At 35.6% G+C, this 12,624-nt stretch overlaps 1 protein-coding gene across 1 annotated transcript in view; it reads right to left on the bottom strand.

Moving 5' to 3' along the window:
* DZIP3 (DAZ interacting zinc finger protein 3) overlaps window positions 1-12,015 on the bottom strand; it is a 104,188-nt gene extending 92,173 nt beyond the window's left edge. The window contains 3 exon segments of the mRNA XM_007450534.1: window positions 4,652-4,921; window positions 8,273-8,342; window positions 11,981-12,015. Of these exon segments, the coding sequence (XP_007450596.1) occupies window positions 4,652-4,921; window positions 8,273-8,342; window positions 11,981-12,012 (372 nt within the window). The 5' untranslated portion in view covers window positions 12,013-12,015.
* Between the last annotated feature and the right edge of the window lie 609 nt (window positions 12,016-12,624).

Here is a 12,624-nt window from a genome sequence, read left to right on the forward strand (position 1 = left end):
TCTTATTCCAGGTTGATGTGGCTCCCGTAATCAATCCATCTCCATCTCGCCAACTCCCTCTCCTAGGGATGCTGCCTGTGGGAATAGAATGAGGACCCCGCCTGCTGGGAGCAGACACTCCAGCAAGTCAGGAGGGCCCCTAAGCCATGAAGTCTCGTAAAACAAGTAACTTTCACATTAAAGATTGGTGAACTCATCTCCTTGTTCTAGAAAAGGAACCAGCTGCCTCAAAAGTTACTCTGTACCTTGGGTTTAACTCCCCAAGTACCTCAAGCAAGATCTTACTTATGGTGCAGGTTGGTGTTTTTCCCCCGATTCATTGGCATTAACTTAGCCTATATTCAGAGCAGCCCACAATGCTTCTAGGCTGACCCAGACAAGCTGCCTGCCATGCTAAGGAGAGTCTACTCAATAAGAAATCGTCTCACGCCCCACACAAATTCCAAATATCCCACCATAGAGTTATGTAGAGGAACAAACCTTGTGTAATTTTTTGAGCCTAAATCTTAATTCATTTTACATATGAACACAGAATATTTTTTGACGATCTTAACGTATATTGACATTTTCAGGAATATAATTATCATTGAAACAAAGGTTGGCTTTAGTTTCCTAAGAGTCAAAAGTCATTCAGAAAATCACCACTGGCGTTGACTCTTCAACCTTTTCTACCTGTATTACTCTACGTTTGTAGCTGTTACTTTCACAGTGATTCTCCAACAGCAGTGTTCAACCTCTGCCTGCAGTGGGGCTTGAGAACCAGTCGATTTAAAGGCCTTCCAGATATTTCCAGCATGAATCGTGGACTACATAGAACCACTGTTCTACATAGATGTACAAGCATCTGACCACTTCATTATGTCTGCTAATGTGACTAAGCCCTGGCATTTATATACTGAAATATATTTATTCATTCAACAATGTACTTACTACTGAACGTCTGTTTCATACCAAGCACTGTTCTAGATGTTTAAGATACATAAATGAATAAAGCATAAATAAATTGCTGCCTTTGTGAAGCCTCTAGCAGGAAATACATTTTGCCAGGCACTGTTTCATTTTACATTTCTTATGTATCCCTCACAATGAGGTAGGTATATTTATGATCCCTTAATTTACAATTTAAAAAATTATAGCACAAAACGGTTAAGCTACTTGTCCAAGATCACACAGATGGGAAGAGGTCCAAGTGAGATTTGAATCCAGGCATCTTACTCCAGATTATACATACTTAGCCATTACACAACCCCACACTTGTATGAAATGGTGACAGCATATACTTACATAGCAAGAGAGACATATGATACAGTTAGCCTCTTACGATCCTAATTCTGTAACTGCCTCAATTATAAGTGTCTGATCTCCACAAGAAGAACGTAAGCTTCTAGAGAGAGGCCAATTTGGGAGGCATTAGATCGCACAGGTTGAGAACACACCCTACCTTATCCATCACCAGCTATGTAGTCAAGTTGCTTGACCTCTCTTAGCCTCCGTTTCCTTCTATTTCAAATAAGAATAATAGCTATCCAACTCAGAGAGTAGCTAGGGTCACTTTTTTTGAACGTGTGCAGGATGCCTGGCACATGGCAAGCACAATAAATAATCACGGCTATTCTTATTCTCTCACACATACTGGCTGCCCCCAAAGCTAGGTATGTGGGAAATCTCTGAATAAATATGTGCTTTTTATTCAATTGCTCTCAAAAAAAAAAAAAAAAAAAAGGAACACACATTTTGTCACTATTACACATATATAAGTCAATTACATCGTTTGCTACAGCTCTACTAATTTTGTGTTCATGTTCTATTACTTATTAAGAGAGCTATGTTAAAATCTTCCACTGGGATTGCTGATTGGTCCACTTCCCCTTTAGTATTACCAACTTTTGTTATTACGCATAACATTTCTGAATGTATTTGGGTCTACTACTGGAATTTCTCTTGTATTTTCTACACTTGTCTTTAGAGTCAAGAGCAAGTAACACAATCTTTTAATTATTAGAGCTTCATAGTAAGTTTCTTTTTTAATTTATTTATTTAATTTATTTATTTTTGGCTGCGTTGGGTCTTTGTTGCTGCGCACGGGCTTTCTCTAGTTGTGGTGAGCAGGGGATACTCTTTGTTGCGGTTCATGGGCTTCTCACTGCGGTGGCTTCTCTTCTTGAGGAGCATGGGCTCTAGGCATGCAGGCTTCAGTAGTTGCAGCACGCGGGCTCAGAAGTCATGGCTCATGGGCTCTAGAGCACAGGCTCAGTAGTTGTGGTGCACGGTCTTAGTTGCTCCGCAGCATGTGGGATCTTCCCAGACTAGGGCTCAAACCTGTGTCCCCTGCAGTGGCAGGTGGATTCTTAACCACTGCTCCACCAGGGAAGTCCCCACAGTAAGTTTTAATATCAAAGTGGGCAAATTCCAAGCCCTTCTCTCCCACACTTCTCTTTCATAATTTTCCTAGCTATTCTTCCCTTAATTTCCCTTTAGAACTAGCTTTTAGTAACAGAAACAAAAACAAACAAACCAAAAGAAACAACAACAAAAAAACTTTTGTTATTTTTATTGGAATTATATGATATTTGTAAATTTTAATTTCAGGAAAATTGACTTCTCTATCACATTGTGTCTTCCTACATGTATTGCTTCCCATTCAGGTCTTTGTATCTTACCTTTAATAGAGTTTTAGAAATTTTTATTTATTGTTTTAATATAAAGTATTGATTTCTAAACTTAGTGTAAAAAAAATCAGTGTTTGGGGGTACTTACTAAAATGCACATTCCCAGACCTCCCCCCAGAGATTTTGATTCTTTAGGACTAGTATGGGGGTCAGATAGGCTCACGTTAAGTGGCTTAGGAAAAACTGTGAGAAATGCTAGTTTATATCTTGTATATTTCTTAAGTGTTTTCCTGGGTATTTTATCTTTTCTGTTACTATTAAAAATATTTTTCTTTCATTTTTACCTTCTAACTGGTATTGTTTAGATATATAAAGCCTACTGATTTCTATTTCTTACTGTGGTTTCTGAGTGATTTCCAAAAGATAAGAGGGAAATAGTGGCATTATTCCATCAATTTCAAACCAGAATTCATACTTGTGGTAAATTACCTCACTTAAGATTATAGCTGTATATAAAGTCTTTGGATATTTTTAGAGTTTTTTATATTTTTAATCATAATAGTATTAACTTGTTTCATGGAAATAATTAATGATATATTCTTTCACAGAAAAGGTAAATGTGGCCTTTTCAGGACACCTATGGTGTTCTGTCTCCGCCTCCCAATTAACTGTCACAAAGAAGAGAAGATCATTTTCTTTAACTTTGGGAAATTCCATTAATTTACAAACTGATACCCATCTTGTGTTGAAAGTTTCACAACTTATTATCTAGAAAAGCTATTTCTAAGATGAAAATTGACAATATATTCTCTAAAATATTTATCTCATTAAAAAATCCAGGCCTTATTATTTTTCCTTATATTTTACATTTTTGAAAAATATGTGTTTTACAAATTAGGAAAACTGAAAGCAGTTTCCTCTCCCAGAGTGGCATGTTGTGAGTTATTAGAATAAACACTAGATCTTATAGTCAACAGCTTATAAGCTACTAACCCACATTCCTATCATTATCCTTGAAAGGCTAGCATCAGCTTTATTTAATTAATAAAAGTCTAGAGTCAAAGCTGAAACCAAAGCCCTTCATAAGATATAAGATGGAGATGTCAAGACCTTAGTGGCACTGTTATGGTAAAGAAAGAAAGGAAAGAAAGGAAAAAAGGAAGGAAGGAAGGAAGGAGAAGGAAGGAAAAAGGAAGGAAGGGAGGGAGGGAGGGAAAAAAGAAAGAAAGAATGAAAGAAAGAAAGAAAAGAAAAGAAAAGAAAAAAGAAAAGTCATTGTAAAATAATAGGAAATACATATATAATAAGAAATACATATATTGATCTGTCCCCAGTTCCTGCCAATATTTGGTCTTTGACTTTGGTTCCAGACACAGAGCTCCTAAAACCCTTGGAATTTCCTGGATGATAGGAGTGTCTTTTGTTCTAATGAGGTGACTCTCAGTGGGCTTCTGGATGGAGGCTTGGTCACCAGAAAGACCAAGCCGTGATTAGAAACTTGGAAATTTCAGCACCATACCCCAAAGAGGGAAGAGAGGCTGGAAACTGAACTAATAACTAATCATGCCTACATGATGAAATCTCCATAAAAATTCTAAAAGTATGGGTTTTGGAAAACTTCCAGTTTGCACATGCACATGCCAGGAGAGTGGTGTACCCCAACTCCAAAAGAAGAGAAGCTCCTGCACTTGAGACCCCTCCTTGCCCTATGTATATCTTCCTGTGATTGTTCAGCTGTATCCTTTATCAATCATATCATTTATCATGTAATAAAATGGTCAACGTGTTTCCCTGAGTTCCGTGAGCTGTTCTGGCAAATTACTGCACTCATCAGGGGTCATGGGAACCCCAATGTATAGCCAGTCAGTCAGAAGTACTGGGGCAACCTAGGACTGGTGATTGGCATCTGAAGTGGGAACAGTCTTGGATTGGGCCCTTAACTTGTGGAATCAGATGCTAACTCCAGGTAGACAGTGTCAGAATTGAATTGATTTGTAGGACACCCAGGTAACGTTGGAGAATTGACTGTTGTGGGACTAAACCCACACATCTAGTGTCAGAAGTGCTGTCAGTATGGCAGTAGTGTGAGAGTAAAGAAACAGTGTATCATATACACAGACCTACACTTCTGCCCCAAATATCAAATTATATCTTACCTGCATAGTTTGGAAGGAAAAATCTTCTTGTAAGAACTTCTTGATGTGAGGAACCACACCTTTTGGAAGAGTATTAATTGCATTCAATAACTTCTTCACTTCTAATAGCAGGTTAACAGGGACAAGATCAGTAGGTATGTTCTTTTCCTGTTTGTCCTAGAAGACATTATTAAAAATTTACACAATTATACATGTTCTAATTTACTCTAATATTAAAACCAGCGGAAGTATTTTTTTTTAAAAGTTCCTTTACATGCTATATGTAGATCACTCTGACAGACTACAATAAGAATAAGACAGTCTCTCTGCTCTCAAGGAACTTACAACATAGCTGAAAGCTTAAGACTAAAACTCAAGAAGCTTTAATCTAAGGAAGGCCATCATACATGAATTTAAAAGTTATAAACAAAGCATAGATTCTAAGATGGAAATAATTATGTCTTTTTTTTATGGTGGTGGGATGGGAAACATGAATGATTTTAGGCTTAAATGTGAGTGAAGCCTTAAAAAATGGTTGCCCTTGAGAAAAACACAACATGTACTGAATTGGTCCATTTAAGGCATAAAAAATGCTGTTTAAAATATTAAATAGATCATTCTACAAAATAATATGAAAACTATACCCAACAGTGCTTTTTACGTTATGTGACGAATGTTTCAGCTACTAAACACAGCAATTTGAAAATGAATAGTTATAATACTTTAAATTATAAATAAATTAGTATAATATAATGATTCTACATATAATCTCAATTCAATCAGAGCTGAATAAATAGTAATAATCTTGGGACTTCAGGAACTGATCCTACAGACTTAATAAAGCTGTAGTTAATGGTTAACTGATAGCTATATAGTCAAGTCTTGCTGGATTTTCTATTAACATTAATTGTGAGGAACGAATGGGCAATAGAAATGAATAAAGATCCTGGAACAGGTGGATGACGGCCTTCCTTCAAACCTTAACAAGATACCACAGTCCTTACACCCTGCTGAAACTTTGGGAATACGAATATGTAGCCACTGACCTCTGTATATGAGAACAGACAGGTTATTACTGCAGAGGCCATGTAGAGTCACTGAAAACGCAAAACAGTCACTGGTGTGTGGTAACTGTGACTGCCTGTTTTCTAACAGAACTGGAACTACCCAGGAAAGTAACTAGGAAACAATTATGTCCACAGCAGGACTATTACACTTCCTCTTCCTCTTCCTCCTCCTCTCCACTTCTGGTTTTGAGTCTTAAATTGAGAGTCCTTCATTCCCAACAACACCCAACAAACACATCTTACATTTTACGGTACTTCATTATATTTACATCCAAAAATGTAGGAAATGTTAACAGTTTGCTAAATCTCAGTAAAGAGTATATAAGTGCTCATTGTAGTAGTCTTGCGACTTTTCTGTAGGTTTGAAATTTTTCAAAAAGTTAAAAAAAAAAGCTTCTAAAAAATAACCAAACAATCCTTTATAAAGAATGACCATTGTCGCACTGTTGGTGGGAATGTAAATTGATACAGCCACTATGGAGAACAGTATGGAGTTTCCTTAGAGAACTAAAAATAGAACTACCATACAATCCAGCAATCCCACTACTGGGTATATACCCTGAGAAAACCATAATTCAAAAAGAGTCATGTACCAAAATGTTCATTGCAGCTCTATTTACAATAGGACATGGAAACAACCTAAGTGTCCATCAACAGATGAATGGATAAAGAAGATGTGGCACATATGTACAATGGAATATTACTCAGCCATAAAAAGAAATGAAACTGAGTTATTTGTAGTGCGGTGGATGGACCTAGAGACTGTCATATAGAGTGAAGTAAGTCAGAAAGAAAAAAACAAATACCGTATGCTAACACATATATATGGAATCTAAAAGAAAAAAAAAAGTTCTGAAGGTCCTAGGGGCAGGACAGGTATAAAGATGCAGATGTAGAGAATGGACTTGAGGACACAGGGAGGGGGAAGGGTAAGCTGTGACAAAGTGAGAGAGTGACATGGACACTTATACACTACCAAATGTAAAATAGCACAGGGAGATCAGCTTGGTGCTTTCTGACCACCTAGAGGGGTGGGATAGGGAGGATGGGAGGGAGACACAAGAGGGAAGAGATATGGGGATATATGTATATGTATAGCTGATTCACTTTGTTATAAAGGAGAAACTAACACACCATAGTAAAGTAATTATACTCCAATAAAGATGTTTAAAAAAAAAAGAATGACCATTGTCAATAGTGCATATATTTCAAACTAAAGGTCAATTCTGTAATCAAGTCATTGAAGAATCATCTAACATTAATTACCAAATTGATACACAAGTAAGATTATGGCATGAATAAAATTTTTTCAACAGGAACTACTATAAGCTTCATGTTTGTTAAATAATCTTATTATAAATACAATTTTAATTTTTTAGTTGTCAAAATATTTGATGCTCAATCCATTTTTGCAAAATAGATTTAGAATCTAAGCCAAATTAACGTTAAAGTTTCAACCTCCTTTCCCTCTGTATTCCAAAATCTGTATCTAGAAATGGCTTTTCTGGATCCAATCCCCCGGTCCAAGTGTACATATTGAACATATTGTATTTCATCTGCAAAATTTTTTACAGTGATAACCTCATGCAGGTGAATACTATGGTTATTTTATGTTTATATATTTTTCTCCTCCTAAGTTATTGGATAACCTTTATTAACAAACGGGCATCAATCATTATATAAAACTATGTGGAAAGTAAAAATTACACTAACAAGAACCTAACAAATACCTCTCATCCATCCTTCACTAAACATAAATACATGTGATATTCACAAACATGTGTCTGTATTTTTTTTTTTTTTTCGGTACGCGGGCCTCTCACTGCTGTGGCCTCTCCCGTCCGGACGCTCAGGCTCAGCGGCCATGGCTCATGGGCCCAGCCGCTCCGCGGCATGTGGGATCTTCCTGTACCGGGGCATGAACCCATGTCCCCTGCATCGGCAGGCGGACTCTCAACCACCGCGCCACCAGGGAAGCCCTCTGTATTTTTTAATCTACCATAAAGTATACTGTCACTGGCAATAAAAGCTTTATATTAGTGTATAATTCAGTTATTCATTTAGAACTGGAGGTTCTGACAGTAAAGATGATAAAAACAAGAAAATAATTAACTTCAGAAACAACTCAATGAAATGTCTTACTAAATAAAATTCTCTGTGTATGTTTTATTTCTATGTGTATAGTGTTCACTTTGAATTTTGCTTTCAAAAGACAAATAAGAGATTTCTTACAATGCATTGTGGGATGTTTCTGGGCAAGTCAATTCAATTATCTACTAATTTTAACTGACAGTTAGGATTGGTGTTTAGAATGATAACTTTGAGACACAAATATCAATTATCAAAGAAAGATTTAGTGATGACCACTAAGGTAGGAAAATTTTTAGCAGGTAATTAAATTGATTAGATTTAGCATTCTATTCTCATAAAGCATTAGTTAACTGACTTCATTGTCTCTTACCAGTTGATCAGTTGATTTTTCTACCTTATTCTTGGTTTCCTCCTTAGCCTGCTCCTCCACAGGAAGATCCCTATTTTAAATGAAAAAGCATTATATTCAGAGCATCTCCTTACAAAGAACACAATTAAACTGTAATAGTAAAGAATCTGACATGCGAATTTTTGCCTGAAAGTTTCAGAAGTGTAAACAATATGTACCAAAGACTGATAATAGTGGTAGATGCCATATCTCTTTAGGAACTCAAGTTAAAGAAAAGAAATTATTCCATGTCCTTACTGGATAGTGGCAGAGAGAATACAAAGCTGATGTAAAGAATTTTTCATCTTTAACAAACACACAATAGACCAAAATAATGGGAAAAAATAACTTTATAGCACTGTTTCTCAATGTAAAGAAAAAATAGGTTGAAAAGGTTGATGTTTTGATTTGTGTGTGTACGTGTGTGTGTGTGTGTGTGTGTGTGTGTGTGTTTGTGTGTGTTTATGAAAATAACTGAGGTCTGGAAAGGGTCTATCTTACAGAGATCTTTTTTTTTTTTTTCCCAGTTTCCTGGCATTGCAATTGCCCAGTTTTTCAAAATGGCTTTTTAAATTGAGGCAGAATATCATATTTAGAAATTATTAACTATTTTTATAAAAAGGGATAACAAGTTTTGCTTTTGACATGGGCTTGAAATGTGAACATATGCAGTATTATTTACTATATTGAAAAATTCATTTATAAAATTGCTTTTGCCTATATACAGCACCATGACACAGGATTCATAATAGAAGAACCATAACATAGGGTCATATATGATTTATATAATTTTCTTAATCCTATACACTAGCAGAGATAAAACTGACATGAGAAACTTATGTCAATTGATTGACTTATTCAGAATTGTACTTTGTAAATATTATCCTATTTTACTTCATATTTATGTACTCATTTGACAGACAATCATTTATCATTTACTATGTGCTGATTTTGTCAGGGGAAACTGAGACATAAACAATGCAGTATTGTCCACACGGTGAAAGTTTCAAACAAACAACATTTCACAGTATGAGTCTCAGTGCTCTTTAAAATGTCATGGTAAAGAGAAACATGTTAACTGCTTTTTCCTACACTTCTAAGCTCCACTCCAAAAAGGAACACAAGGAACTGTGTTATCAAGGAATGAAAAATACTGCAGCAGTATTCTGAAGCGTCTCCATGTTTAAGAGTACAAAAGGTAGTCAAAATGGATACTCTACTTGCTAACTCCATTTCATGATAATTCACTCCTTAACCCAGTAGTTCTCAGTCCCAGATGCATATTAAAATCACCTGTGAAGCTCTGGAAATACCCAGATGTCCAAACTCTACTTCAGAGCTTCTTAATCAAACGTGTGGAACATGAGCTTCTATATTTTCCATAGGTTCCATAACAAATTTTGATATGAAAACTTAACTCATCTGTATTGCCTCCCCAACACTGAAATTGCTCTAGTAAAAGTTGCTAATGAAATCGTATTTGCTACTACAATAGCTTTGTCTTAGCTCTTCATTCTACCTAGCTTTTCTGCATTACTTAACATTATCCATCATATAGTCCACCCCTCCTTGAAAACCTCCACATCCTTTGCTGCTATTGGTTCTTCTCCTAGCCCCTCCAGCTGTCCACTTCTCAGTTTGTACCACTGGCTATCTCTCTTCTTTTCATTCATCTTATTCATCTATTATGTTAATAATATTTAATATAGAACTGCTTACATTAACACTATCAAACCATGCTCCCCATGTATTAGAACAGGAAGGTACATCAGTGGTCATATATGGCAGCTACTTTATTTTGTAGATGGGTAAATTAATGCCCAGAGAGGTCATACACTAGAAAGCAGCAAAGCTAAAACTAAGTGCAAGACTAGTATTTTTCTTTTGCTATTCTGATACTTTTACCACCTGTGTACTTTATTCTGCTGCTGGGAGAAGCTGAAATTTTGGTATAACAATATACCTGAAATATTGAATATATATAGTATACAGTAATGCTCCATTTTTAGCCCTCTTTTTTCTTAGTACATTTTCTACTTAAATCAATCTCATTTATGCCCATGAGTAAACACTCCCAGATAGGATTGAGGTCCTTCTTATTGAACTACCTTACATTCAAGTCTCTAGCCCAGTATTTCACATAAAGTAGGCACTCAAATAGTTATTGAATGAATAAATATAAAAACAAATAAATGAGCAAACTTCCATGAACTCAAATAGCACCCCATTCTAATGATTCACAAATCTATTTCTGCAGACGTAATCATTCTTTGATGCTACAGCTACACATTTTCTTCCACCTACTCGACAATCTCCATAAGAATATCTTAGCAACACCTCAGTCTGGCTCATGTCCAAAGCTGAACTTATTATCTGTCCGCTCTTACTTTCTCAACACACATTAAACCTGTCTCCTTTTGTGATCTTCATATTAGCTAATGTTACATATTTCCTTCTGGTCATTAGAAACTTTCAAACCAACTCTACTACTCTTTTGCCCCTTTTCTCATATTTAAGTAGTCAAAGAATTCTGTTGATACTAGTTCTATAAATCCTTCCTCTCTAACTATTTACTATTCCTATCATACAAGCCTTCATTAACTACTTCCTGAGCTATTACAATTGTCAAATCTTGTCATCCTTCCCACTATCAACAGAGGTAGTCTTCCCAAAATACAGTGTAAAATTTCATTTCTCTTCTTCAAATGTCAATGGCTCTGCACAAAATAAAGCTAAACTCCTTACCAGGAGTCAAAATCCTCCCCAAGAATTTATCTTAAATACTTTTTCTTTCTGTTTCCTCAGCCAAATGACCTCCCATCTGCTCTGTTTCTACATCCATCAAAAGCCACCTTTATCCTTTAAAGTTCAGTTCAAATGTCACCTTGTGGAAACCCACTGAACTCCACTCAATAATTATTGTTCCTTTCTATATATAGCCACAGCATTTCTACTATAACAGTTAGGCATGCATTTTGCCTAAAGATAAAATAACTTTTTATATATCTTCTTACTATAATTCTCTCTCAGTACATACATTTTGTCTTAGTCTTTATTCCCTACGTACAATGGAGGTAAGTAAATACTTGTAAAACAACACATTGCTTATTATATGAGATAGTGAAAGGTGGCAAGGAGATCTCCAATACTAACCTACTCTTTAGTATTATATGGGAGAGGTACAAGCAGGCTGAACTTTCCCTAATTTGAGGGGACAGACTGACATTTAGCCTAGGCCCAGTTAAACAACTCAGTAGTCTTCTGTGTTACGCTTAGGTTACCTTCTATAAAATGGGAATAATAATAGTATCCACCTCACTGAGTTGTTATGAAGTTTATATAAGTTAATGTTTGTAAAAGCATTTAAAACAATGCCTGGCAAAGGGTAAGTCTATGTAAGTGCTTGTTAAATGATAAATAAAACATTACTTTGTTGAGAATGGCCCAGGTGTGGCAAGCTATGGTACATCTTTCAATTCTTAGCTATTTAGCCAGGGTGTGGTCCTTAAAGAAATTTTCTAAAATTAGATTTTACCCAGTTTACATCCTCCACTAATCAAAATTGCTAATTGTCTTGAAACATAAGGGTATCTCATTCACACTAGCTTCCCAAAGTTATGTGAAAAAGACCAATGTCGTGTCTTCAAAATGCAACAACTGCAGCTGGTCTTTTGTCAACCCATACCTTACCTCACAATAAATTCTTCTGGTAGAGAATCCATGCTGCACAATATTCTCTTGCAAGTCTTATTCCAAAGCTTGCAGACTGACTTTTACGACTGCTGTTTAAAGCTGTAAGGAAAGTAATACTTTTAGTGGGAAGGTAGAAGGATTTCATTCTTTCTTCCCACTATCTAAATAGTACATAATCATTAAAGAAAATTTTGAAACTGCTATAAAACAAAAATCAAAGTTTCATCATCCAAACATAAATCACTGCCTACATTTTAATATACTTAATTTTTTCCAAGCATAGGTATATCTTACTAATTTGTAATCATATTGAATAGGGAACACTCTACATTACCTTTTTCACCACTGAACACTATATCAAAAGCATCTTTCATGTTATTTTATACTCCTAGTAAACATTCTCAATGGTTACATAACAATTGGTTGACTGGGGTTTCCTTGACCATTTCCTTACAGTTGGACATTAAATTGTTTCCCATTTTTTTCATTATAAATTAGTATTGTGATAAACTCTACTGCCTATGAAGGCTTTTCTATATTTATGATTAATTCCTTACAGTAAATTATCAGAAATAGAATTCCTAGGTCAAAAGACACAAATATTTTAGGCTTCTAGGTGCATATTGCTAAATGGCTTCCCA

Source organism: Lipotes vexillifer, unplaced genomic scaffold (assembly GCF_000442215.2).
Source record: "Lipotes vexillifer unplaced genomic scaffold, Lipotes_vexillifer_v1.1 scaffold946, whole genome shotgun sequence".
NCBI classification, from domain to species: domain Eukaryota; kingdom Metazoa; phylum Chordata; class Mammalia; order Artiodactyla; family Lipotidae; genus Lipotes; species Lipotes vexillifer.